This window comes from Halichoerus grypus, chromosome 8, assembly GCF_964656455.1.
Source record: "Halichoerus grypus chromosome 8, mHalGry1.hap1.1, whole genome shotgun sequence".
In the NCBI taxonomy this organism is placed as follows: domain Eukaryota; kingdom Metazoa; phylum Chordata; class Mammalia; order Carnivora; family Phocidae; genus Halichoerus; species Halichoerus grypus.
In genome coordinates, this window is record NC_135719.1 from 25,324,324 (window position 1) to 25,342,772 (window position 18,449).

The 18,449-nt window shown below is 47.0% G+C and overlaps 1 protein-coding gene across 5 annotated transcripts in view; it reads right to left on the reverse strand.

Moving 5' to 3' along the window:
• ADAMTS17 (ADAM metallopeptidase with thrombospondin type 1 motif 17) overlaps positions 1 to 18,449 on the reverse strand; it is a 348,978-nt gene that overhangs the window by 122,859 nt on the left and 207,670 nt on the right. For all 5 annotated transcript variants that reach the window (XM_078078954.1, XM_078078952.1, XM_078078953.1 and 2 more), the window contains exons 13-14: positions 11,041 to 11,207; positions 2,953 to 3,080 (exon numbers count right to left, since the gene is read on the reverse strand). In XM_078078954.1, coding sequence (XP_077935080.1) covers positions 2,953 to 3,080; positions 11,041 to 11,207 — 295 coding nt within the window. The remainder of the gene's footprint in view (positions 1 to 2,952; positions 3,081 to 11,040; positions 11,208 to 18,449) is intronic.

Sequence of the window (18,449 nt, forward strand, 5' to 3'; positions counted from 1 at the left end):
AGGGTGGAGGGGCAGAGGGTGAGGGAGAAAGAGTCTTAAGTAGACTCTGCACTCGATCTCACAACCCTGAGATCGTGACCTGAGCCAAAACCAAGAGTCAGATGCTCAACCGACCGTGCCACCCAGGTGCTCCTAATTTCTCATACTCTTATTTAAGTATGCTCAACTTTATTGTAAAACTTCATTAACTATGACTTTACTAAGTTGGATTCTTGTGAGAATTGACTTCACAAATGGGCTAAACTTAACCTTTATGGTTTCTCTCTGAGGAATAAGAACGGTTAGAAAAATTACAGGTGGTATTTTTAACTTCCTTCAAGAAGCGAGTGGTTTCTCGGGGATTTAATCCCCTGAGGTACCTACATGTACATGCTGCCACCACCTACCAGGATGGTGGCCCTTCTGCTAGGACCGGTGGGCCGCCTGCAGGCAGCTGGTAACTGGGGCACATCCGTGCAGAGGAGATGGTACTAGTGAGAACCGACAAGGGGTGGGGCGAGGCTCCGATGAGCATGAGCCTGCCCACCTGCCACAAAACATCATGAGGGGGGCCACTGTCTGCACCTGTGTTGAGGGGTAAGGTGCTTGGTTAGTGCTAATCTCCGTGCAGCGGTCAGTAAATGCAATGACCAGGACGGGGGTGGAGGCATTTGAGAGAGACTGGGGGGCGGGCAGGGATGGGGAGGCATCTGGGAACGGGAAGGCAAGTGTACCCATGTTATTGCCATCACATTCAAGTGCAGGGCAGGCTCTGGCTGGAAGGTGCCAGATGACCACAGACCTAAGGCTATCAGAGCCCTTGCATGGCTTCTCATCCATGTTGTTCTGACTGAAAAACTGGATAGTTTGCTGTCATGGCACAGGGAAGATTTCCTCATTGAAAAGCATGTGGTTAGAACCAAGGTCACAGAAGGGGCCCATTGGCACTGATCACTTAGAGCTGAAATCATGTCTGGCCACTTACTACTGACCCCACTGGCCAGACAATTTCAGGATTCTTAGAAATGCCTGCACGTTGGCAAGAACATTGCAAAAGATGCTGGCAAGAGCCCAGAGGTGGCTCAGATCGTGCTGCTCGAAAGGGTACAAGTGCTTTTACTTGGAAACTGTTCCTAGGGAAATGTTCATTGTTGTGCTGTAGGATGGCCGGTGTTAAGTGTAGAATTTAGGAAAGAAAAAAAACCCTGCACTTGACTTGCTGGCAGGTTTACAGAGAAATGCTAGCAACTTCGGTGACAATGATAAGACCTGTGTTCACACTGCCCCAGGCCCTGCACATTCTCCACAACACCACAGCCCCGAGGGCCACCAGCCCCACCACTGTCACTGCCTCCTTCCCCAGGAGGACGCCTTGCCGAGACTCTCGGGCACCCAGTGCCTATCACCCACACATATCTGGATTTCATAATAAAGCGAGGCAGTGCCAAAGGAGTCTGGATATTGTCAAGCTTTTTTTCCTGAAAAAATCTCAGTTTGGGACTAGTTTGGACTTTGCAGGGAAAAAAATCCACCGGGGTTGAAATGGCCACAGGACAGCAACTACCCCAGAAGTTGTGTTTGTGTCTTTGTCTTCCTGCCTTTCTCCCTTTTACTCCATCTGTCTTGCCCTCAGCCAGGCGTCACGAAGCAGAGAGAACAAGCAAGATGTGCTCTTATGGGGTCAGTGGGTCCCAGGCCTGGAGGCAGGTTTCTGGTACCAGTACAGTTAGGGGGAATGACAGTTTCTCTCCCCTGTGACCCCTGGAATTTACAATTGTTCAAATGTTTTTAATATTTCCATGAAATATTAAAGATGGGTGTTGACTTTGGGAGGTGTGGACACCCCGAGGCATCAGTAGCCTCATGGCTCCTGGGACACAGCTTCTCTTTTCCTGGCAAAATGAGAAGGCCCTCAGGAGCCCTTGGTGAGTCCATGCTTACTCTCATGCTGCAGGTGCTGGTCCACGGAGGCCAAACAAGGCAAAGCGAAAATCGGAGGCAAGACCTCGTTTTCCTTTCTGTGCCAAATGCACAGCTCTCCTGCTATCCATCTGCTTGCTTCGGGCTCCGGGAGCAGCTGCCTCTCCCAGATCTTGTTGGGCTCACCTGCTGAGGACACGGCAGAGGGGGGGACTCTCTCATGACAGGTGCAGCTCAAACTGCATCATCAGGAAATACGGCACATGTGGCATAATGGAGGGTGGCATTACCTGAGTCGTGGCCCTCTGGGCACTGGAAATACACAGCCTCCTGACTCCCTTCCCCAATTCCACATCAGGGCGATGCCCATTCTTAATGGAGAAACAGTCCTGTTACACTGAGCTGGAGAGCGCTGCCGCGGGAGGGCTCAGCCTCAGGTGCGTCCCCAGCTCAGGCAGAGTTACCACAGGTGGAAGATGAGCTTCCATCCATCTTCTCTTCCTCTCTCCCTCCTTGCTTTTTCCTGTTGTCTTCTTAAATGATACTTATCATTCGTTCTAATGAGTCACAGACATCCGACACCAGGATGGCTTTGGGGACTATACTGCAGTGAGTGGAGTGGTCCCCCAAAGCCAGGCATACTGACTTCCCTGGGTACTACCTGTGAAGGAACCTGCTTTGTTCCTACTCTGTCTTTGGTAGCTAAACACAGAATAGCTTGTCCAATAACATATTCATATGCATCTTCCAGCCTGACCTTAGTATTTGACCTGTTCTGCCCTTTGTCGGAACGACTAAAGTTATTTTAAGATTTCTGAGATTACCATGTTGCCACTAGTCTCCCAGCCACCTCAGCTCCCAGTTGGCCTGCGGGTGGGCTTTGTGCTCAGTTGCTGCTGACCGAGGACGGGTGCCAAGTTGCCTTCTTGAGAAGATCCATCCCCCCAAGCCTCCCAAGGTCTCTGCCCCCCCCACTCCCCAAAACCTTCTGGGGGTGAGGGAACCTCCCCTCCAAAGAAAGCCCCCACCAAAGACACAAGGAAAACACGTCACCTGGCACTTGCCGTGCACACAGAGGTCGGTCTCATAGGGCCCGCAGGGTGTGCCATCCAGGACCCTGTCGGCCACCAGCAGCGGGGACTCCTTCCCAAGGGGTGAGCAGTAGAGTTCACATGGTTTATCTGAGGAGGGAAAGGGGAAGGCGGACATTGATGTAGGAAGGGGTGTGCGGGCGACGCAAGGTGCAGGTGCACGAGGCGGATGAGCCAGCAGGGTGCAGGGACATATGGGTGGTGGCCCAGAGGATGAGACGTCAGTATGGAATACGGAATAAAGGTCATAGAAACCCAGCACATGTTCCTCAGAGACGTGCACCTGCCCCCTGGAACACTCCACACAGCAAATGGAGAAAGGCACATGAGTGAGGGCTCTGTGGGCTTTTATTCACCTTATTCTCTTCATCCTTGGCAAAGGTATAGTATTCCTTTTCCTCAAGGCATTAAAAATACCAGGCTGAACATTTTGTGGTGTGCTAACCTCTAAGTGAATTGAATATGTATGAAGGGAGAGCCTCGGAGCTTCTCTTGTTGTGGGGGTGAGAAAGAGGGAAAAGGTGAATGAGAATGCCTCTGGGTAGGAGGGGGTGTGAGCCCTATGGATGTCTCTATAGCAGTGGCTTTTGCTAAATGCTTTAGTGCTCCACCAGCTGCTGGGTAAAAGCTGCAGGGCTGTGATATGTGGCAAGAAGGTCCTGGAAGAAACTGAGCTGGAGAAAAGTACAGGAACAGAGGGGCCTCTAGGACAACTTGTAAGAGCCAGGTCACTAGGCAGGATGAAAACCCTGGTTTCTGCTGCTCTTGGAACCAAGTGAGCTCCTAGAACATGACAAGCTCGTATGCCTTTGCCTAGGCTGTTCCTTTGCCTGGCAATTCCTCTCTGCACAGAGCTTTCTGGAAGTTTCCTATCACCCCAGAAGCTTCTACTCCAGAGCTCTCTCCTCTCATGCCATCTCTGACATGGAATCTCCATCGCACTTGGCATACAACTCCATCAAAGCCCTTAGCCATTATCCTATTGTCTTATAATTGTTTGAGTTACTTTTATATACAAGGGGATTTCTTATAAGGTGGGTTCCATTGCTAAAAGAGTTTGAAAGGGATGGATTTTAATTATCTTTAGATTGAAGAACTGACAGTACTGGGAGACCTTAGAGGACAAGGGACTGAGATATTTATCTCTTGTCGCCAGGCCAGGCCAAGGACCTGGCTCACAGAAGGACTTGATAAATATTTTAATTTTTCCATATAAAGTTTAGAATGAGTTTGTCCATATTCCCAAAATAACTTGCTAGGACTTCACTGGGATTGCTCTGAATCTATAGATCAAGTCAGAGGGAACCGACATCTTGACAATATTGATTCTTCCTATTCACGAACATAGAATCTCTATCTCCCCATTTAATTCTTTTAATTCATTCATCAGATTTTCCCTCATATAGATCTTATACATATAATGTTAGATTTATACCTAAATATTTCATTTTTGGGGTGCTCATGTAAATGGTACTGTGTCTTTTAATTTCAAACTCCATTTGCTCATTGCTGGTATATAGGAAAAGTGACTGATTTCTGTACATTTACCTTATATCTCTCAACCTTGCTATAATCATTTACTAGTTCCAGGAGGTTTTTGGGTATGTTTTTTTCTGTTTTTTGTTTTTGTCATTGTTGTTTTTTTGTTGATTCTTTTGGATTTTCTACGTAGATGATCATGTCATCGTCAAACAAAGGTAGTTTTATTTCTTCCTTCCCAATCTGTATACTTTCAATTTCCTTTTCTTGTCTTATTGCATTAGCTAGGACTTCCAGTATGATGTTGAAAAGGAACAGTGAAAGAAGAAATCCTTGCCTTGTTCTTGATCTTAGGAGAAAAACTTCAAGCTTATTTTTAAATAAATAAATGGATTTTGTTCTTCTCTATGTAACTGCGAATGAGGAATGAACCCTTTTTTCTCTCCAAGTCAATGAATTCTAATGATGTTATTGTGACTATTTTGCAAAGAAATCTCCAGAGAAGGAAACACCAACACTTTTGTGCTGCCTGTCAGGCCCTTTGTTTCCACCATTGGATCATTTTCCCCACTGGGTCCTTCCAGTGGTCTCAGATGAGCAAGTGCAGGGGTAGAGAAAGGCTTCTGGAGTTGACTTGGCTTCAGAAGATCTTGGCATTCCAGCTGGACAGTTCTTGTCAGAGCTGATGTGCTGTCTCACCCAGGCTCTGCGGCTTTCATGATTGAATGACATTCACAAACCCACCAACATGTTCAGCAGCTTTCCATAACTCCTCTTCCATGAAGCTCTGCTGACCAACATGCCCAGTGGGAAGCCTTGCCTTAAAACACTTGGAAGAAGCTACAAAGGTTCAGTAGAAATGTTCAACTTGTCTGTTCCAGTTAGTTGTGGAGGTGGAGGGAAAGTGCTGTGACGAACAACTTCCCAGGTAAGTAAAGTAATGATGCTTCAATGTTTATGCATTCAAAAACAGGAATTGAGCCTCTCCATCACACAAGACACTCTTTGAGCACTGTTGGGAAAGAAAGATGAGTACTGCATGTTTTTCAAGGCCCTGGTAGTCTCATGGACAAGTACAGAGCGAATCCTGGATGAGGCAGACTGTGAAAAGCCCCATGAATGGGCCTGAGCTGTTAGAAGACAGGGCATAAAGTCGAAGGAATGGCCCAATGCCTCAGGTAGCAGGCTAGAGGCAGGTGTCCCTCCATTTAGACAGAATGACCCAGGAACGCAGCCAGTGGAAGAAGTATGGGAGACGGAAATGTAAACTGAGATTAGGTTCTGGGATGTTCATTTGACAAAATTTTTGAGGTGCTCTTGGGGACCCTGAGGTTTCCTGTGAGCATCCTGGGGAACCACTGGGAGAATGCAGCACCCTAGCCCCCAGTCTGAATGGATGGGGTATCTTCTTCACACACTGGGCTTCCTCTTAGTATCTATGCATTTCAGGTAGGTGCTGTCATTGTTCCATCTTATAGATGGACATGTGAGGCTCAGAGAAGGTGCATGGCTACCCGGAGTCCCTTGACAGGCAGGGCCTCTTTGTCCCAGCCTAGTTTTCTTCTACCAGCCTGTTTTCTTTTTGAATAGAGAACTCTGGTGCCCCAAAATACCAAGAGGCAAAATGGTATTGCTGAAAGCAAACCACCAGTTTTATGAATGTTTCTGGTTTCTGAATGTATACTCTGATTTGAGCAGAAATGGAAATGGGATTTGGGTAGAAAAGTAGAGGGTCTTTTGTGGCAAGTTAGAAAGACCAGACTTGGTGGGGATGAAGATTGTTTATCTGGGCTCTTTGATATAAACATCAGGAAAGTGGAGATTCTCAGATGGAGGGATTTTGGCCATGACCCCAGGCAAGCAGGTATACTCAACTCCACCTGCACTGGACTCTCCCACCTGCAGACACTGTCCTCCTCGGCTTGGGCAGTCTGGGGGCACCCAGACTCCAGAACAGAGTCCAGAGGTAACACTTCCTTCCTTTGCTCAGTTGAAACTCCATTCGTCCATCTCCTTTTATGAGGTCTGTGCTCAGAATTTAGGGCACCCCCCCACTTCTAGGAAGGTATGGCACTATCTCCCAAAGGGACTCAGGATAACCTTTATAAAACTTGAGGAGGAGCCCCTCAAAATTCTCTGAATATTCCCCTCTAAGCTACCTTGTGTGGGCAATTAATCCCCAGATAAATGAGGTGCCGTGATTCCCCTCTGGGTACAGTGTCTTACATTCTTAGTAGTACAGAAGGAGATCAAATCTTCTTAAGAGTTATATAACCATGCACTCCAAGGAAAGAAGCTCGGAGCATCCTCTTACATGGCTGATGGGTGCCAAAATGAAATCGTAATGAGGCTAGACTGTCTGGTGTGGTTCGTGGTCTCTCACTGGCCCACTTGTTGCCAGGACTCATGCTTGGATGGGGAAACCACAGACAGGGCAGGGGAGATGAGCTCAGGGGCTTGAGAGCCACATTATCTTATCTGCTTAGTGGAGGCTTGGAGGATTCCCCCGGTACTCCATGGTGAAGAGGACACTTGTGGCTCTTAGCACTCTTGCTGTTCTCGCTCTGTCAGTGGTTACAAGGTCTTACTAAGAGACACCACTGAATTTTGAGGCCATCACAAAAGCTCACTCCCGCTCTGTCTGGCTATCTGTGGGGGATAAAGAGGAGGCTGCTCAGTCCCTTGTCCCCAAAGCTGCCCGCCATGACTCCAGAGCCAAGCCTTAGTTGATCGGACCGGCAGAAGCCACTTGACTGTAGCTGTACCAATCAGAGTCTTTCTCTCCATCACAACCTCATAGATCGCTCCACGAGGCCTCAACTGATTGGACTAAGAGTGGCCACCTGACCGCAGGTGGACCAATCAGAGTCTCTCTCTTGAAAAATCAGCACTAAATTCAGATTTAGAGCAGCTGTGTCTACTCATGGTTGATGAATCTGAAAGAAGTCTGTATTCCCTTATCCACAATTTGGAAGTCCAAAAAGCTCTGAAAACTGCGAGTATTTTCTTACATTTGTGGCAAACACATTTGGCAGCAAAACCAGCCTTGACTGACATGAGGCTGTTGGTAGTGTTCAGTATCTCAGTTAGAAACTGTTCATGGGTTATTTGGTAGAGACATCCGTGTGCTTCTCTAGACTGTGGGGTGCTTCCCTGGACCCCACTGGGAGTATTAAGTAATTTATGGTTGATGCGCTGTTGTTACCTGTCTAACACCAAAAACGCTTTGGCCACATCTGGCCCCAAAGGATTCAGATAAAGGATGAAGGTGTTGTGGGCCACCGTTTGGCCTACATGTGGATAAGTCATGAGAAAGCCAGTTTTCAGTTGGGAACAGGAAGAAATGACTCACAAACACAAACTGTGGTGGGCTTGGAGAAAGGGTCCTGATATTTTCAGAGGCCCTGTCCTCAGACCCCAGCCCTTGGGATCTGAGACACCCTGCGTCTTTGCAACAACTTCTTTTTCATCAAGCAACTCCAGTCAGCTTGGCTGAACTGGGGTCAGAGAGTCCCTAACCATCATACCCTCCATACCCTGTAAGGCTCAGACCCAGAGGGGGTTCTGCCGTGCTTGGGACGAGCTGGAAATGCACCTCCAGGTCCAGACACGGCCTTAGCCAAGCCCTCCGACACTTCAGTGGGCACGTGGCCTGCTGGCTTGGGCAGGAAGGACTGAAATCCTGAAGGTTTCCACTTAAATGAGATTCCACGGGGAAAGCAGAAATGGGGTGGGTTTGGCAACAGGCCATCTCCCTGGGTTTCTGTCTAAAGGCTTTCCCACTTAGAACTCTTTTCTAAGGAGAGCCTTTGTCTTCTTTTGGAGGTGGTATAGATTTGTGGTCCTGAGCCCTCCCTTGGAAAATCTACCTCTGCAAGAATTCTTTTTTTTTTTTTCAGTAAGAGAAAAAAAGAAAAAATATAGCTTCCCCTTTCTTGAACCGTGTGTCACTCGCCAAAGAATTCCACAGTGATAGCAATGCTATGAATAGGGCAGTCATAATGGGCTTCGAGAAGCCCAGAGCTCAACCACAGGAATCGTTCCCATCACGGCTGAGCTAGAATTGTGCCTTTTATAAGCTGATTTTTGAGAGGAGCAAACTTATAATCTGTATTCTTCCCCTGCCCTCTGAATTGGCCATTTGTTATTTTGTTTTCATCCTTGTGAAATGTGCCTTTTAAAAACCCTGGCTTCTGTTTCTATTTGAGAGGGAAATAAAACCAAATCTGCAAGAAGTCATGACAATTCCACCCCAGAGGGGGATGTGTCAAGCTAGCCTTGCAAAGGCCTGAATTTGGGGTCTCTCCCTCAAAGACAAAATGCTTACTGCCCACTAGCTGTCCTTATCAGAGAGGGTGGCACTTTTCAGATCAAAGGCGGTCGCACTCTGGCTGTAATTATCTATTGCTTTGGTAGAGAGAAACAAAAAGCAGGTGGGTCACGACACATTCTGAACCTGGTGAGCTTCCCCAGACATCTGCCCTGCGAAGCTTCCTGGGTGCGGGGTCTGGGGCAAACATCTTTTCAGCCCCTGGGATGATAAGGGACCCAAGGAGCTCAGCGATCCAAAAATGGTTACAAGTAAAATAGAAGTTTAATCTGGACTTGGAGAAATCTGTGGAAAACCAGACATTTAAGTGGGATTTCTGCATTGAATAAAGGAGCTGGAGAATGCAAAGCTGAAGCAGACTGAGGAAAGAATAACAACAATGCTGTGCACACAGCTGAGTGGAAACGGGGATGGGGTGAGTCCCTCTTGGATTTGACCTCTTCCTGCTCCCGACAAGCAGGAGAGGACATGACGGAGGACCTAAAGTGTCTCTGTCCAGCAGGCTGGGACAGCTGATGGTTTGGAAACAAGGCTGCTCCTCATCAGAACCCACCCCACCATGGCGCTGGAAACAGGGCAGCCTCTGCCTGAGCTGTCTTTCTCCTGATTAGGGGTCCGAATGTGCTCGAGACATATGGAAGCCTCCTGGGTCTTCCTGCATCAGAGGAACGGCCAGGCAGAGAGCAGCGAGGGTCCTGCATGAGTCCCTGCCTCCAGCTGCACATGTTCCTTTCGGGAGGGCGGGTCTCCTCTCTCCCTCATCTGCAGAAAAAGCTGAAGGTATGTAGGCTGCTCTTCTCTTGAAGTCTCGGTTAGCCGATGGTGCACCTCCCATTACAAGGCTCTAAAAAGTGGTGTTCTTTTTTAAAAAGGAAAAAAAGTCTGGGGAGCTCCCTGAGGCTTTTAAATGAGCCCACAGCCGAGTGGGTTGGTAGTATCCGCCACGATTGAGAACATCCCATGTTACTTTACAACTTGGTTCGGAGCTGATGGGTCAGGTTGCTGGGTTCAAAGCTGCAGGTCTGGGGCCTCTATTCCCTGGGATGACTGGGCCTACCTCTGCACAGCTACGCACACTTGAGCTTGTAATAGCAGACTGCACGGTGTAGATTTCAGAGGTTCTTCAAACCACAAGGAAGAAACCTAAGGCCTGGCACAGGAACCTCATACTCCTGCAAAAGACTTTAGAGGCTGTTAAAAATCAGGCACAGTCACTGTAGTTCTTATTAAAGCCTCTTCACTTGACACTTATGAAGTCATGCTCTCTCTGTCTTACTCGAATATTGGAAGCCAGATGATAGCTGGTTATTTACTGAGTCAGCTCCTCCAGAATGGGGGTCCCTCCCTGCTCCTTATCAGCTGCAGGAACTTTGATGTGTCATATAACCTGTGACCTCTCATCTTTGCATGGCTCGTTCTGCATAGTAATTGAGATGACGGATGCAGAGCTAACTTGGGCCTGGCCTACGGGGTGCTCAACAAATAGGACTGTATCGTCATCATCACGACACAGTCTTGTCTCCTGAAGATGAGAATTTTAAGTGTAAAAGACCTTGAACTAGGCCATGGGGGGTAGGTGGTCCTTATCAACAATAAATAAACATTACAAATCCTACAGACATGATATACCACCTAGAATTTGATCAGCTACTGGAAATGCTTGCAACAGACCATGGGGCAGAGTCCCCTGATTCGGGAGAAAGCTCTTGGATGGAAAACGTGACCTGTGCCTATCATCATCTCTGAGTTGTAAATTGTCCTCAAAACTTTTTTTTTCCAAACACTCTAGTCAAGGAGTGAAAGCCAACCCAAAACGAACCAAGAAAAGAAATGCAAGAAAGCATCAACGTTGGAAAGAGAGAGCAGACACAGAAAGCCACCACCCTGCGCCTGCAGAACCTTACTCTCCTCAAAATTGGCCCTGGGCCCCTCAGCACATGGCACTAGGCGGCAGGCTGCCAGCACCCCCACCTTGCTGCAAATGGGGGTGCAGGACGATTCTGGTCTGCTGCCCGCCGCACAGCTGCTTTTAAGAACTCTCCCAGAGCTGGGTCATCCAAGTTCAACCCCACTGCTCGAGAAGCCGGTCCACTGCTGACTGGCACAGTGGGGCTGGAGCGTCCCATTGGATGGATGGCTGGGAAGGGGGAGCCCTGTGGGGTTTTTACATTCTTGGGAGGTGTTTACATTCTTGGGAGGAGAAGGGGGGGCACTGTGAAAGCACGTGCCATATGCCTTTACCATCAACCACCACTGCTGTCAGCAGGCCCTTCTTCTTGCTGCTCAGCCGGTCGTGTGTCTGGCACTGCTGGTCCCGGAAGCTGGGCAGGCCCTTGGGGCAGGGAAGGTTCTCGCAGACAGCATGCTCCACACTGGCTCCCAGGCAGTGCGTGCCCCCAGGCCCAGGGCTAGAAGGAAGAGAAAGGTCTGAGTTACCCAGACAGTGCTGTGGAAACAGCAGGGGGGCTCGGTTTTTTGCCTCTCTTGCCAGGAGGGGGAGGGGCCGGGCAAGGTTTCCAAAGCAACCTCCCTCTGCTCTTCCACACCATATCTCAGCAATCCCAGTCCCATGCTGACGGCATGTTTAAGTGAGCCGTCAGAAAAAATGCATCCAAGAACTGTAAATCAGGGTCATCTGGAAATAGAATATGGTGAGTATCAGTTCAGCAAGATCCACAAATTGGGTCTTTCATCTGAACTTAAAATTTGGCCATTTGTAACACTGAAAAGCCCAAGGGGGAATTTTTAGTGTGTGTGGGTTTTTTGTTTTTGTTCTGTTTTGTTTTTTTGGTCTTCTATAAAACAAAGATCTTTACATGGCTCCCAGGTCCACTCTGGAGGTCACTAAGTTTCAGGATGAGTAAACAGCTCTCATTTAACTTTGTAATGCAGAGAATCAGAATGATTGATTAACTTGTTCAACGGCTTTGGGTAGAGACCTGCCAGATCCCGGCTCTACAACCTTTACTTGGATACTTGGGCAAGTGTGAGACCACGAGTGGTCAAAGACGCATCCTGGGTCCCTGAGGCTCTGTGCTTAGACTGGGGTTCTAAGCAGTTCTGGATACCCAGCTGTGTTCTCTGGCCAAGCCCATGTGTGAGGGGCACTGAGTAGGAGCAGGAGGATACTGGGGGCTGGCTGAAATGTGGGGTCTGCCCAGCTGTTCCATGAAGCCCTGGGGTGTCCTCACAGGACCCTGACGCAAGCAACCTCAGTGGTTCCCTTCATTTCCATGTTGCCAAAATCACCATGATGCAGTACGATTGTTTTCTCCCCAAACTTTTTACTGAAATTCAGCATCGAGGGGAAAAGAACACAAATCACAACTGTTTTGCTCAACGGCTTTTCACAAATTGCATACACCAGTTGGCAGGACAATAGTTTTGACACAATAACCACTCCATAATAACCACACTGAGTATTTCTTTTCCTCCCTTTGCCATTCCCTGTCGTCAGACAATGAGGCCACCCTATGATCACTGCTTCAGGGGAGAGAGATCACAGCAGAAGTTCTTAGGCTTTTGTGTCATCAGGGGTCTACAAACTTCTTTTGCAAAGGTGAATATTTCTGGCTTTGTGGGCCATGCAGTCTCTGTCCCAACTCCCCAACTCTGCCACTGTTGTACAAAGACAGTGCAGAGCCAAAAGGGCATAGCTGTGTGCCAATAAAACTTTATTTATAAAACCAGGTGGTGTACCAGATTTGGTCCATGGGCCATTATTTCCCGGTTCCTGGTCTGCATAAATATGTTGGAGAAAATGTCTGGAGCAGGAAGAAAGGCTCCACTCTTACCTCTATGCCCACCTCATGTACACCAGACAACCTCTCCCTCACTTGGGCATGGCGGCAGCCTTGAGAGGTTATACACACTGGTGGCCCCAGAGAGGGGCCCTGAGTTCTGATCTCCAAGTCAGGAAACAGCAAAACCTCTCTAAGGTTTATGGGATCTAAGAACAGAGAGACCTTTTGTTCTTTTTCCTTCCCAGAACATCAGGGAGGCAGCTGGATCTCAGAGAAATGATTGCATGGCATGTTTAGGGAGACAGAATCTCCCAAGAGCCCTGGGCCTGAATGCCGAGTGTGGACAGATGAATGGATTCCTGTACCACAAAGCACAGTATGGAAGAAAGAGAGAGGGGAAAAGCCATGTGGACCAGCAGGAGGGACATCTCTGCAACAGGCGAGTTCCCACGGCTGGGACCAGAGAAGGGATGGGTGAGGCAGCAGATGCTGTATGGTGAGAAGTTATGGGTTGAATTGTGTCCATCCTAAAATCATATGCTGAAGTCCTAACCCCAGTGCCTCAGAATGTGGCCTTATTTAAAAATAGGACCACTGCAGATGTAATTAATTAAGATGAGATCATACTAGAACAGGGTGAGCTCCTAACCCAATATGACTAGTATTGTTATAGAAAGGGGAAATCTGGAGATGGAAACACAGAGGGAGAACACCATGCAAAGATGAAGACAGAAATCCAGGTGATGTTTCTATATTCTAAGGAATGCCAAAGATCACCAGTAAGCCACACAGAAGTCAGGACAGAGGCACAGAACAGATTCTCCTTCACAGCCTTCTGAAGGAACCAACCCTTCCAAGACCTTGATCTTGGACTTCTGGTCTCCAGAACTAAAAGAGAATAAATTTGTGTTGTTTATGCCACCCAGTGTGTTATGGCAGCCCTTAGAAGACAGATATACCAGACGACACAAGGATCAGATGCATCCTCACTGAATTTAGTTGTAGACTCAGGGAATATGGGGCAAAAACTCCTGAACTGATTAGGGATCCAACCTGAACTAGAATGGAATTCAAAAATACAAATTAAAACATCAAAAATACAAATGCAAATAAAAATTGGTTTCTAGGAAAATGAAGAAAGCTACATTTTCCAGTTAGGGTGTGAACTGAGATTTGTGTACCTCATGTAATTAACCTCCTGAGTTGCCACTAAGCTTTATTTTAGCTTCCATTGTACCCATCTCTAACAACTGATTTTTCCAGATGTACATCTGACTGATCCTCATAAGCCAACTACCTTTATGCCTTGTGGCAGATGGGTGGAGAGATTAAACATGCGAAGACAACTTCTGGATCCAGCAGAAAGTGGGCCTAGAGGGGGATAGCCCATGGGATACCTCATGTGCCTCAGGGTGCTTTCCTCTTGAACTCTGTTTACCCTGTTTCTTCTCTCTAACCAACTTTCTCCCATGGGCAAGTTCCCTTTCAGCCCCCATCTAGCCCAACGCCCCATCTTCCCCCACCCCCCAACTCTCCGTCCATCCTTGAGGCCACCTCCACCCTGAAGCCTCTTTTTATTTCCTACCTGGAGCCTCTTTTGACCCTGCTTGGGTCTCTGCTATGCTGCTTATCATCAATCTTGTGAAATGGTGAGCTAGATTACTGTCTTCCTCCTATTTTTCTGCAGCCTCACACAGAGAACCTTGCACAGGCTAGTCTTTAACAAACAGTAGACTGAGTTGAACTAAATTATCAAAATTTTTCTTAAAAAGACCAAAACAGAGAGCAAAGTTAGGGAAGACGGTGGAGTAAGAAGCACCAGGAATCCACCTCTCCACACTTAGACAACAACTGTATTGGCAAAAATGGTCTGAAGTAACTATTTTGAAATTCTGGAGTCTATTTGATGTGCTGCCTTCTGGGCAAAGCTTGGCTGGTAAGTTGTGGTTAATTTAGATACATTTTAGCCTTCATTGTGGTAGTGGCTATCTGTCCCCCACACTCTAGCCCCATGGGAGGCAGCTGTGCCTGGTGTGGCTGGCTAGAGCCAGGGTGGACAATAAGAACCTTATTCGCCAAATACTGGGGTTCTCTGTTCTGATTGTTTAGTGCTGCTTTTGATTTCTGAGGTGCAGGAACAGAGGGTGGCCACCACTGTTGCAACTCCTGTGAGCTGAAGGGACTTCCAAGGAATTTCAATGAGCAATACGTTTTTTTTTTTTCTCTTTTTCCCCTTTCGGGAGCCAGATATGCAAGGATTAAGTCATTCAAAAGCAGCTGCACATATGGGAAAATTTAGGAAGCCACCAGGTATGCCCTGGAAAAGATGAAGGCTATAAAAGGCTTGAGAATACCTTATGCTTTTACATCAGGTTGATCCCCAGCACAGAGAAGCCTTTCAATAGCAAAGAAACAGAAAATCCAGAAAGGGAGAGGCTGATTATCAGAGTTACATTATAAGATTCGAATGTCCAGTTTTCAACAAAAAAATCACAAAGCATATAAAAGAAAAGAAAAGTATGGCCCACTTAAAGAAACGAAATATACCAGCAGAAACGGTGCCCGAGAAAACTCAAATGTTGGGCTTATTAGGCAAAGACTTAAAACAACTGTCTTAAAAATGCTCCAAGTACTAATGGATGACATAAATAAAGACAGGAAAATGATGTATGAGAAAAATGAGAAAATCAATAGAGAAAGAAATTACAGAAAGGAAAAATAAATTCCAGGATTGAAAAATACAATAACTGAAACGAAAAATTCACCAGGTGGGTTCAGAAGCAGATTTAAGCAGGCAAAAGAAAGAGTTAAAAAATTTGAATATAGGGCAATTGAAATTATTAAGTCTGGGGGGGGGGTGTGAAAAGAAAAAGAATGAAGAAAAGTGAACAGAGGGCATCTGCGGTAAAGCACCAAGAGGACCAACATACGCATTATGGGAGTCTCAGAAGGTGAAGAGAGAGGAACAGAGATTATTTGAAGAAATAATGGCTGAAAACTTCCCAGATTTGAAGAAAGACATGAATGTACAAATACACGAAGCGCAACAAAGTCCCAGTAGGATAAATTCACTGATATACTTTTCAATTAAGCTGTCAAAAAATAGAGAATCTTGAAAGCAGCAAGAGAGAGGCAACACAACACATATAAGAGAATCTTAATAAATCATGAGCCTATTTCTCATCAGAAATTTTGGAAGCCAGAAGACAGTAGGTTGATACATTCAAAGTTTCAAAAAAAAAAAAAAAAAATCTATCAACTAAGAATTCTATATCCAGCAAAACCGTCATTCAAAAATGAGGGAGAAATTCAGACATTTCCAGATAAACTGAGGAAGTTTTTATGTTTTGTTTTTACTACCACACATGCTCTACAAGAAACACTAAAGAGGGTCTTTCAGGTTCAAATGAAAGGATGCTAGATAGTGACTTGAAGCCATATGAGGAATTAAAGATCTCCAGTCAAGTAGGTATGATGCTAAGCTTTGTCAGTACAAGGTACTAGAGAGACTCTAGAGACAGAACAGACTTTTGGTGCTGGTCCTGGTATTTAATTTCTCTCAGCAGATTCCTGTGGTGGTCTGTGATTCACGCCACCTCCCTCTGGGCAGCATTCATCCCAGAGGGCAGCTTCCAAGCACACCAATGCTTTGGGAAAATTCCCAGCCTGGTTTCAGATGCTGTTTCTCCCCTTGGGCAGCTTTCCCTAATACCCCTTAGTGTGACTTTCCAGAAGGTTCCATCAGTGCAGCACCTCTGCAAACTTCTCTGTCATCCAATGGGCCTTGGTTTCATCCTCTCCAACAAAGTCCAAGGAATCTCATCCCTGGGTGTGTGTGGGGGTGCGGAGGCACCTTCGTCCATATTTGTTCCTTCCTTGGGTGCTCTGCCTCAAACCCGAAGAGAGTGGCCCCTTTCTATGTTTGTTCTTCCAGTGTTCTTCCTGTGTTCTCTTTTATCTCTTAGCAGCTAATTCCCATTACTCCAACCACCTGTTATAGCTAATGCTTTTTTACATCAAACTTCCCCTGTTCAAAAAAAAAAAAGACTGAAGAGCTTTTTGGTTTTTTTTTTTTCAGCTTTCCCTTGGGTCACTATTTGAACCACATGGGAAAAAGAGAGAAACAATTCATGAACAGTGCGATTTGTTACCCAAATCATCCCAGTATGTCAATCCATGGCAGGACCCTGCCCTCAGCCCACTCACTCTTCATGACTGTGTCTATAATACAGGTCATCTAAGAGTTACCATGACATTAGTGATGGCCTCCCAGGTATATGTTGGTGTGAGACAACAAAAAGAGGCCCTCCATATGTGCCATAAGGAAGACAGAGGAGAATCTTTGTGTGGGGAGGGGGTGTCTGATGGGGAGGTCCATAAATGGCTTACAAACAAGTTCTGTGGGAGGACTTGGAAGAAGGGGACCAACTTTACAGGAATCCACATTGGATGAGTGTGCCAAGCCTGAGTCGTATGGACACAAGGGCCTTCAGGAGATGCTGTATTGGGGCTGGCAAACACAGGCAGGAGAGATCACCCTCCCAAAGTCTGAGGAGCAGAGAGCTGAGGTTCCTCATTCACTCTGGTAAGTTTCTCTGGCCTACGTAGTGTGGATAGAGTAAAAAGATGTCTAGGAAGACTAAAACAACAGAAACCAAGCTTGACATGGCTAAAATGAGGGACAGCTGAAATAACAGAATTCATGGTACAATAAAGTTGTTCATTTTGTAGAGCTAGAATTAGGTCTGTGTCCTTCCCTCAGCCTTTCCTATGAGGGCTGCAAGGCAGAGACAAGCCTGACAGGCTCTGCCGCTCAGGCTCCAAGCATGAGAACTCATGAAAATAAAAGGGGAGGTGACACAGGAATTTGAAATCTCATCTTGAAGTGAAGTTTGGTCAACTCAGGACATGGGTGAGAAATGATAAGGACAGAGGCACTTTTACCTACACCATGATTACAGTCTAATATGGCCGGAGGGCTTACACCTTACCTGTTCTTTATAACCATTCCCCTGTCAAATCTCTGCAAAGAATCTGAGGAGGTTCCTGACTGCATCCTTCAGATGAGGAAATCAAAGCTCTAATACGTTAAATCAAAGCTCAGTGGTAAGTATGAGGTGGACATAAGAAGTGTGACTCCCAAGAGCTCCTGGATGCAGCAGGAGCAGACTGGGAGGGAGGCTGAGAAGCCGGCCTGACCTACTAGTACCGTCATCTGGGATGTGATGGATTTTTCAAGATGCTTCTCCAGCATCAATCCTCAAATTCTGTTTGTACTCGGTTGGGACTTCCTAAACATGGATAAAATAGAAGTTCAGATATGAAACCAAATGACTTAGATGGGCACGTCACAAGAAAAGATATCCAAATGGCAAACACAGGCACAAACTATGCTCACAGGTGCTCCTTACTTGGAAAGGAAATGCAAACGAGAACGTCAGGGAGATAACCACTACACACCCACCAGAAAGGCCACCATGGAAAACACGGACAACCCAGAGCACTGGTGAGGTTAAGAGCACAGGGAAGCTCCCTGTGGCCCACAGCTGTTGATTTGGCAGGGCTGCGCGGCAAAACCACGCCCCCATGCAGTCACACGCATGCGCCCTCGAAGCCAATGACCCCTCCCCGCAGGCACCTGCCCGCGTGCCCAGCGCACACCCCTGCCTACGATGAGCAGTGGTGCAGCACGAGCCACGCTCTGGCATAGGTGGGCTTTTCTGTATACTGTACCTTAATAAAGATGTTTAAACATAAGGAAAAAAAAAATAGGGTAGAGAGGCTCTGGTGAGAGACTGCAAGTGTGGAGAGAAAAGGGAGCTCCTGTAGGACAGGACCGGCTGTCTCTTGCTAGGATGGGGCCTGGAGTGCTCTGGGCAGACCGAGGGTGGAGCAGGGAGGCCGCAA